The sequence below is a fragment of the Ornithodoros turicata genome, chromosome 8 (genome assembly GCF_037126465.1).
Source record: "Ornithodoros turicata isolate Travis chromosome 8, ASM3712646v1, whole genome shotgun sequence".
Taxonomy (NCBI): Eukaryota; Metazoa; Arthropoda; class Arachnida; order Ixodida; family Argasidae; genus Ornithodoros; species Ornithodoros turicata.
This window is the reverse complement of record NC_088208.1, coordinates 28315266-28325341: the sequence shown is the minus strand read 5'-3', so window position 1 is coordinate 28325341 and position 10076 is coordinate 28315266. Positions and strand designations below refer to the sequence as shown.

General features: G+C 46.6%; 1 protein-coding gene across 1 annotated transcript; it reads right to left on the bottom strand.

The window, feature by feature from the left end:
- Window positions 1-5351: 5351 nt before the first annotated feature.
- Window positions 5352-9317, bottom strand: LOC135367565 (uncharacterized protein K02A2.6-like). Its single transcript, XM_064600856.1, has one exon. The coding sequence runs from the start codon at window positions 9315-9317 to the stop codon at window positions 5352-5354; it is 3966 nt and encodes a 1321-aa protein (XP_064456926.1).
- Window positions 9318-10076: the final 759 nt, after the last annotated feature.

Genomic DNA, 10076 nt, shown 5'->3' with positions numbered 1-10076 from the left:
CAGGACGAGAGGCACCGATATTTCGAACAGAGATTGTTCTTATATAGAGAGTGTCCCGCAAGCAGTCTGAATATAGGGTGTCCCGCAGGAAAAGTTAAGGGAAAAGCCTCAGGACGAGAGGCACCTATATTTCGAACAGAGATTGTTCTTATATAGAGAGTATCCCGCATGCAGTCCGAATATAGGGTGTCCCGCAGGAAATGTTAAGGTAAAAGACTCAGGACGAGAGGCACCGATATTTCGAACAGAGATTGTTCTTATATAGAGAGTGTCCCGCAAGCAGTCCGAATATAGGGTGTCCCGCAGGAAAAGTTAAGGGAAAAGCCTCAGGACGAGAGGCACCGATATTTCGAACAGAGATTGTTCTTATATAGAGTGTGTCCCGCAAGCAGTCCGAATATAGGGTGTCCCGAAGGAAAAGTTAAGCGAAAAGCCTCAGGACGAGAGGCACCGATGTTTCGAACAGAGATTGTTCTTATATAGAGAGTGTCCCGCAGGAAAAGTTAAGGGAAAAGCCTCAGGACGAGAGGCGCCGATATTTCGAACAGAGATTGTTCTTATACTGAGAGTGTCCCGCAAGCAGTCCGAATATAGGGTGTCCCCGCAGGAAGAGTTAAGGAAAAAGCCTCAGGACGAGAGAAACCGATATTTCGAACAGATATTGTTCTTATATAGAGAGTGTCCCGTAAGCAGTCCGAATATAGGGTGTCCCGCAGGAAAAGTTAAGGGAAAAGCCTCAGGACGAGAGGCACCGATATTTCGAACAGCGATTGTTATTATATAGAGAGTGTCCCTCAAGCAGTCCAAATATAGGGCGTCTCGCAGGTGGTGGCGGACATCGTCGCACGCATCGAAGAGCGGCCATCGTTTTATAATCCCTAGATGCGTCCGAAATACACCGTTCCAATCTCCATCGCGCTTGAACATTCTCACGCTTAATCCCCACCCTCTTGTGGGTTCACACACAACACAGCGTCGTCCAATTTGTCACTCTCGATACCAGGCTCGAAAGCGAAACGGGTTCAAAATCAGTGCACAGCCCATTACACCGATAAGAGGTATACGGACAATTTCATGCTCGTCACGCTGTGCCCGGCCGAAACCCAAAACATTGGCTGGGGAAGGGGAAAAAACGGAAACTGTTTTCCCACGTGTTTCAATGGGCTCCGGAGGTTTGTCCCTCTTCCTAATGAAGCGTAAAATTATTTCGACGTAGTAGAGCGGGGGACGGGAGAAGGTGGATGCTGTGGAACTGGAGGGGGCAGCCGTGGTGGTGGGACAAACATTCGATACACCGGCTTCACTTGAAGGACGGGAGTGCAACAAATGGTTCGCGTCAGTGACGCTGCGGGTGTGCTCACGCTGTGATTTACATGGTGGTGCTTATGCTTGAGAGATAAAAGGGAAGACAGAGGTCCTCCGGGTATTTATTCGCTACAAGCCGTATATTACCACTACTAGAATGGGGAGGACTATTTCCACGAACAATCTCTGGAAGTGTTAATTGCTGTGGTAGCGTGTGTTTTGGAATTTCGTGATAACTTTGAGGTACTTTAGATGTTTATTTATCTATTTATTTTTTTACGCCCCTGAACAACATGATGTCTCGAGCAACGAGGAGCACTGGGCCTGTTGGTATGATACCATAGAAGGTGGCATGAGCTATATGATTTAAGCATCCTGAATGGTTTTCAATAAACAATTGTTGGAAGTAGCGGCTATGTGTTGTGTACCTCTCTCCAATCTGTTCCAGTACTGCCTTAAAACCAAGATGATGCCTTGGTTACGTGCACCACACACAGCTCGACTGATTAACAGTAGTACATAATGAATAATCGATAATCAGTGACCACCACAATTAGTGCAATCGATACAATGCGCATGAATATATTTGATACGACAATAAATTTGACAATACACTTAATAGAATCGATAATTACGGCCGAAATTTACCTGGATGTCAAGTGCTTATGCAAACGCGCTGAAATCGTTATCTAGATTTTGTTTAAAATTATCTTTGCGTGATGCTTCACTTTTTATGGGTACATCTTAGGTACCTTATGTATCTTATCAACATAGGTTATTAAACTGCCTTTTCATAACACATTATTATTAAACACATTGTTATTAAAAGCCCTTTAGAGGACGCAACAACGACGACAGCCTTGTAGGTCCGTCTGTGACAGTTATGGAGAGAGACGAAGAAGATAAGGAAAGTGGAGAAGATTAAGGATCGGGAGTACCCCCTATACAGCTACATCATTCCTGACCTATTTTTGTGTCACATCAAAGACTTGGCTCATTACTCACTCATCACCTCATCATTTCACATCACATATATTACCAACATGCCTGTGGCAGAAAGCCACAAATTAAGTGTGGATTCGATTGGATTAGATATGAAAGAAAAATATGGAGAGGTTAGTCCAGACCCAGTCAAATTAAGTGTACCTCGTTTCTCCACTATCCCTCTTTCGGCGTACTCGAAATGAGACCTACCGAGCGGACGAGGTAGCGTTCTACTTAACCGAGGGACCATCACACGAGCTCTTTCCCGACAGTAAACCGGCATGTTGATTTTGGTCGCTACGTTAGTTTCGAGTCTCAGAGAAGCGACCTCAGCGGCTGTCACAGTAGAACACAGAGGAAACCCAGTTTTCACAGGCTCAAGATCCCACACTGTAAACCCGATTAACCACCGACGGTCCATGTTTGTTCCGCACACATAGACACACACACAGAGTAGGAAACCAATCAACCTGCATCACTTTCACACCGATTAACATTCCCATCGCGCCGGGTATTTTCCTTGCGGATCAACTAGGGCCCATTACGTCACTCACAATGCCGATTCCCTTCCGCTTATTCTGCTACCGAAACAGTTCCAACCTACCCTTCACACTCTGCTGCACAGTCAAAAACCTCAAACGTGTGCTCTAATCTGTGTGAACTGTATTCTGAACCAAAGCCCTCTCCAACAATACTACCAATTTTACGAATCCAAACTCCCCATTCTCCCCTCTTCTCCTCCTCCCTCTCAAACCACCGTGTGAGGACTGTATCGACACGTGACCTGCGCGTGCCGCCATGTTGGGGAGCAAGTACCAGCGCCGCCTGGTGCTGACGCTTCCAACCCCTCCTCGTCGTTTGTGCCGCATGCGCAAGTTTCTGTCGTCTGCGAAAATATGTTTCAGCTTTTTTTAACTGCGACGACTTTTTCGTCTTTTTTCTCTCGTGGGGATCGTTACAAAGGAAAATTTGGTAATGGAGACCATGATGTTGGTTAGGGTAGCTCTTTCTCAACGGGTAGGTTTACGATTAATCCCCCGGGAGGGATAGAGCAATTTAAGGGTGGCTTTTTACTGTAGGGACCCCCTATTATACATTGGCGCGAGCGAACTAAGTATGCGAATTTGAATGTTAAAAAGGAAATTCAAATCGGAGCTTCAATGAACTGCGGCGCTGAATTTTTTTGGCCTTCCCGGTGTCGGCGCACAAGCGGACAAGATGAATGCGGTTGATGAACAAGCTTCGTGAGAATAAGATTACGAGTAGCTGAACAATTCTTTTCGCGCGTCACATAAATTTTTTCGCGTGTAAGCTGAATTACACGAGCTTCGTTGTTCAGTGTTTTGTTATTATCTTCATTTGTCACGAATGTGTTTGTTTTTCACCGTTCAACAGTACAGATAAAAGTATGTTTTTTTTTATAGAAACTCGGGTAATATTTTATGCGACGAAAAGTGAAAAGCCCTACATTACCAGTCAGCAGACACATTTACTCATTCATTTCATTTTATTGTTTCTCAAACATATATAGAGACACAAGTTATAACATAGGTCCGCGAGGCATTTGCCTGTGGTGCAGTGCCCTTTGCAAACAAGAGAATACGTCTTATATTAAACAGGCATATCTTGAGGGTGGAAATTGCAAAAATATATATAGCAGCTTCCTTTGCTTAAACAATACAAAACAACAAATAAAACTGCTGAATAACAGTGCATGATTATGAACATACACTTGGCAGGTGCCTTCGTGACACTGAACAAAACATATCTGCACAACTATAGCTCTGACAGAAAAAGTAGCTTAAGGTGTTTCCTAAAAGTATAATAACTATTTATCTTTCTTATTAATCCAATGGCAAAGAAGACGATGAAGAAGGGCATTGTGAAAAACATTGTGGAAATTGTGAAAGCATTAACTTTGTGAAAGGGATGCCCACCGCGCAGCTCTATGTTTAGAGAAACACAGGACCCACAACCTGAGTTTTAGCCGTGATACTTTTCAATGTTATTGCACAAGTAGTGTCCCGGTATTATTGGTTATCAGGTACGCGAGATCGTCCGCATAATTCGTTGTCGACAACGCCAGTATGATACTTTGTCTTGTTTTATTCTTGACTTGCTGGATGAGTCTCCAAATGGTGAGCTCACCTTCGTGAACGTCTAGCTCACTCGGTGAATGTCTTAGCCCCAGTGTAAACGAATCATAGCCTAATGTTCTGCTGAAGACTGGAGGATGGATCGGTACGGCGATGTCCAACCACATCAGTTTCAAAAGCCACACTATTCTGGCCTTACAATGCCCTGTAACGAAAAGCAATCACAGTATAATCTAATGTAAATGCCAGTACAACTGAAGACTGGAGGACGGGCTAACGCGCAATCCTCCCCCATGCATATGAGACGTTCCCGAGTACAAGACAACAGACCTCTTATCGTCATCAAGTGGGGGGGACTACCTAAGGAGGTGGCATCCCTTTAAAGCGACGGAAACTCTACCCTACACTCTTAAAAATGAACTTCACCGCATAGCACGCTCCTAGCCAACCATTATCTCGAATGATATCGTTATCTGCCCTGATTTGTTGAAAACGGGGGGGGGGGGGGGCGTACGCCATTCCTGTGACACTTATGCTGTTCATAATTGTCACAGAAAAGGCGTACGCCCCCTGTTTTCAACAAATCAGGGTAGATAACGATATCATTCGAGATAATGGTTGGCTAGGAGCGTGCTATGCGGTGAAGTTCATTTTTAAGAGTGTACATACCGCATAACAACACTTCCCGGGGCAGATTGCTCGTTGTACTACTGTCGTGTTCGAACTTCTTTATTCATTACCGTACATGCTTGTACGACGAACAGCGCTCGCAACCTGCTGAGCAGCTTACAAGGAAAAAGACTCCCGGCTTCAATGCTCGGTCCTTTTTAGGCAGACATGGGAAAGGGCGCGCGGCATCACCTGATTGCAGAGTACGATAACAAGATATCGATTGCAGCACAGCAGATAATCAGGACATAACATTCCTTCACCCATAGTTACAACAATATATTTCCCGTGAATAGTTTAAGTGTCCAAAACACCATAGCGCAGGGGTCTTGTTCTTGGACGAGTTGATCTTCGAGGAAGGACCGGCACTGCTTCTTGGTAATCGGAGTTGCGTTCCGGACATGGGTCTTCCGCTTCGAACGCCTCTGCTGTATCTGATTGCGTGGAGACCACAGCTTCGTATGAGCTATGCGGACTTGACGTCTCCGACGACGCGTTGAACTTCCAGTAGTCGTCGTCGTGTTGCATAGTGTCCGCCAGACATGTGGAATCCCGCCGCAGTTGGTTCACGTGGCAACGGCGTTGAAAACCCCTAGCGTCCTCGACGAGGTAGATCCAACGTCCTACCCTCGAGATGACTCGACCCGGCTGCCATACTGGTTTCTGACCTGGTGGTTGACGAACCTGGACAAGCTCTCCAACTGCAAAAGAACGAGCTGGGACAACAGGGTCATGCTCAGTACGACTCGGGTACACTAAGTCTAATATCGTTCGTAACTTGCGACGCATCAACAATTCTGCTGGGGACCGGCCAGTAGTTGAACTTGGAGTGGTCCGCAAGGTTAATAAAATACGTGCCAGTCGTGTAGAAAGGTCGCCAGACTGACGTTTGCGGAGTTCTTGCTTTACCGTTTGCACTGTTCGCTCCGCTTGCCCATTGCTTGCAGGGTGATAAGCTGGGGATAAGATGTGCTGTACTCCATTGTTCCTGAGGAAAGCCTCAAACTCTGCTGAAGTGAACGTTGGCGCATTATCAGTCACCAACGTGTGCGGTATGCCGTGAGTTGCGAACATGGTTCTCAGGTGCCGACACGTAGATGCCACAGTCATGGACGACACCGGAACCACTTCTGGCCATTTTGAAAATGAGTCCACTACAATAAGAAATGTGTTCCCATTGAAAGGTCCTGCGAAGTCTGCATGCAGTCTTTCCCACGGGTTATTCGGCAGCGGCCATGGATGCACACAACGTGACGGTGCATTTCTTGTGGCTTGACATGCCCTACATTCGCCCACGGCCTGTTCAATATTCCGGTCTAACCCCGGCCACCAAACGTAGCTTCTTGCCAGGGCCTTGGTGCGCACTACTCCTTGATGACCTGCGTGTAACAACTGAAGGACCTGCTGTCTGCAGCTCTCTGGGATCACAACGCGGTCACCTCGTAACAGACATCCTCTGAGGATAGAAAGTTCGTTTCGTACCTTGAAAAAATCAGGAGTCTCTTGTGCCTCTTTTGACCATCCCTGTAGAACCCAACGCGTAACTCTTCTCAGCACTCTGTCTTTGCTGGTCTCATCCGCAATCTTCTGGGCAGTCAAAGCAGTCCAAGACGTGTCTTGCATAGCCTCCACCATAAGGACTTGCACGCTGTCGTCCACAAGGTTGTCCTCAATGTCATCTTCAACGGGAAGGCGACTGAGAGCGTCGGCGCACAGCATCTCTTTTCCGGGCCTGTAGATGATCTGGTAATCCAAAGCTCCTAGTTGTAGGCTCCATCTTAGCATCCGTGGTGAAATCATCGTAGGTGTAGGCTTCGCCGGGTTGAACAGTCCCACGAGAGGCTTGTGGTCTGTGTAAATAGTCACCCTTCTGCCTGTAACAAACTGTCGGAATTTGGTTATCCCAAAGATAATCGCAAGAGCTTCACGGTCTACTTGGGCGTAGTTTCTTTCACTTGTCGTCATCGTTCGCGAAGCGAAAAACACCGGCGCATCCTCCCCGTTATCCATTACATGTGATAACATTGCACCTAATCCGTACGGTGACGCATCCACACTGAGTGTAAGTGGGCGTTTCACGTCGTAGTGGACGAGCAGGCGATCATATCGCAGCAACTGCTTCACTCTGTGGAATGCTGCATCATGTTCTTTTGCCCATTTCCACGTGGCGTTCTTGTCAAGAAGGCGGTAGAGGCACTCCAGTTCTGTCGCTTTGTTTGGCAGAAACCGGTCGTAGAAGTTTAACAATCCTAGAAATGATTGCAGCTCCCTCACATTTGACGGCTTCCTCGCGTTGCGGATTGCATCCACCTTATCTTGTGTTGGGCGGATACCTCTTGCATCGACGCAAAACCCAAGGAAGGTTACTTCCCGTGTCAAGAAAACACACTTTTTCTCGTTTAACTTTAATCCTGCCTGGCTTAACCGGGTCAAAACTTCTGACATTCTTTCATCGTGTTCTTGCACGGTATGACCACTGATGATTATGTCGTCTAATAAAGCAGCGACCCCAGATATCCCCGAGAGCAGGTTCTCCATAAATATCTGAAATATTCCTGGAGCCGCAGATATACCATATGGTAGTCTTTTTACGCGGTACAGGCCTCGGTGTGTATTCAGAGTGAGCACATCCGATGACTTATCGTCTATCTCGAGCTGCAAGTAGGCTTGGTACAAATCTAGCTTTGAGAAGAACTCTCCTCCCGCAATATTTCCAAAAATTTCGTCTGCAGTGGGTAGCGGGTATCGATCCGGCAGTAAAGCCCTGTTCACTGTTGCTTTATAATCACCGCAGATTCTCACGGATCCATCTTTCTTGAAGACTGGTACTATCGGTGTTGCCCAGTTAGAAAATGTAACCGGCTCCAATATACCATCCGCAATCATAACTTCTAGCGCTTCATCCACCTTATCGCGCATGGCGAACGGAATCTGTCTCGACTTGAGGTAGATAGGGCTTGCGCTTGGCGGCATGTTTAAAGTCACCTTCGGCCCAGTGTATCTCCCAAATTCTCGTTGGAACACCGGATATTGCATCCATTTACGATCCATTGACTCTACTGTGTTCACGACATCTACAGAGATGTTCAATGCCTTGAACCAATTTCGTCCAATCAGACTTGGGCCGTCTCCCTTCGCAATCAACACTTCAAGGTGGTGTACATCATTGCCATGCCGGACTTCGACGGGAAATGCCCCCAGAACCGGAAGAGTCTCTTTGGACCATGTTTTTAACACGACATTCTTGCGGACAAGTTTCGGGGGTACTGGCCACAGCCTTCTGAGCGTGGCCTCACTTATCATAGAGTGTCCTGCCCCTGAGTCAATTTCCATTGAGAGGGGTTTTCCGTTAATGTTCACTGACATTATAATTGGTTCGGTAACCTCGCTTGCTTGAGTTCTGTTGATTATTCCCACCGTAAATTCCTCAGCATTGCTAATCCTAAGTGCCTTGCCATGGGCTGGCCTTGCTCGTGAGGCACTCTTCCTTCCCTTCCTGGATCTACATGCTCTTGCAAGATGACCAACCTTGCCACAAAGGTTACATTTATATGTTTTGAAACGACAACTAGAACCATCGTGTTCGCCTCCGCATCGGTAACAACAGTCTTTGGACGCCCTTGATTCAGCTGACAGTTTTATCTTGTGAAGATTTGCTGATAACACTTCCTGGGCTTGCGGAAGCGGCGTTCGGACGAGGCTTACACTTTTTCGAGAAGCTTCTGCTGCCAGCGCTAGCTCATACGCTTTTTTGAACGTTAGGTCTGTCTCTTCGAAGAGACGCCTCTGTATCGTTTCTTCGCGTATGCCTGCTACGAATCTGTCACGCAGCATTTCTTCCAGCAATGAGTAGTTACAAAACTCACTCAGCTTCTTAAGTTCGGCAGCGTACGTAGCTATAGACTCATCCTGTCTTTGTGTTCGGCGCATGAAAAACACGCGCCTAACAATTTCAGATGGCTTAGGCATGAAGTATTCATCAAGGACTTTAACAATATCCTTGTATGGCACCTCCGATACTTGCTTAGGTTGCAATAGTGAACGTAGAAGAACGTATGCGTTGTCGCCACATACCGTCATGAAGATAGCGCGCTGCTTCTCCGGTGCAGCTACGCCCGTGGCTTCGTAGAAGAAGGATAACCGTTCCTTGTAGCTGCTCCATGCCTCGGGGTTTGATACGTCCAAGGGCGATATTCCGTACGGCAGTGACACTGGTCCAGTAAGGTTACTTCCTAGGCTGAGCTCTGACTTCGGAGTTGCCATGTGCTCGGGTAGTCCACAACACTCGTCGCCAAAACTGTCGTGTTCGAACTTCTTTATTCATTACCGTACATGCTTGTACGACGAACAGCGCTCGCAACCTGCTGAGCAGCTTACAAGGAAAAAGACTCCCGGCTTCAATGCTCGGTCCTTTTTAGGCAGACATGGGAAAGGGCGCGCGGCATCACCTGATTGCAGAGTACGATAACAAGATATCGATTGCAGCACAGCAGATAATCAGGACATAACAACTACCATGCCGTGCGAACAATCTTGAAGCTCCGGAACACTCTAAGAAAAATGGGTGTGAAAATGTGATAACTTCTATAGTTACCACCTAGGTCAACATAGCGTTTGATAACGGGTGTAAAAGTGTGGTAAAAGCAATGATCGTATATCCAAATTGCTACAGAAAGGCGTACGCCCTTCTCGCTCACCGAATCAGAAGCGATAACCCTTATCATTCGTGGCAATGGGTGGCGGACAACGTGCTATGCGGTGAAGTTCTGTTTTGAGAGTAAGGTAGCAGGTAGAACTCTGCGACCTTTTAGGCACAACATACGCGACAACTATTACCTCCTAAAAGGTGTAACTGCTCTACCCCTTTTTCTAAGAGTGGAGGTAGTTACGGAGAGCAGTACAGTCATACATTTTTAAAACCGTTTTGTTGTACCATTAGTGAAAAATAACTACGGTGCGCAAACTTTGCATTATTTAATCCCAGTTTTTTATTGAGTCTATGAGAAATAAACAGCACTTGAA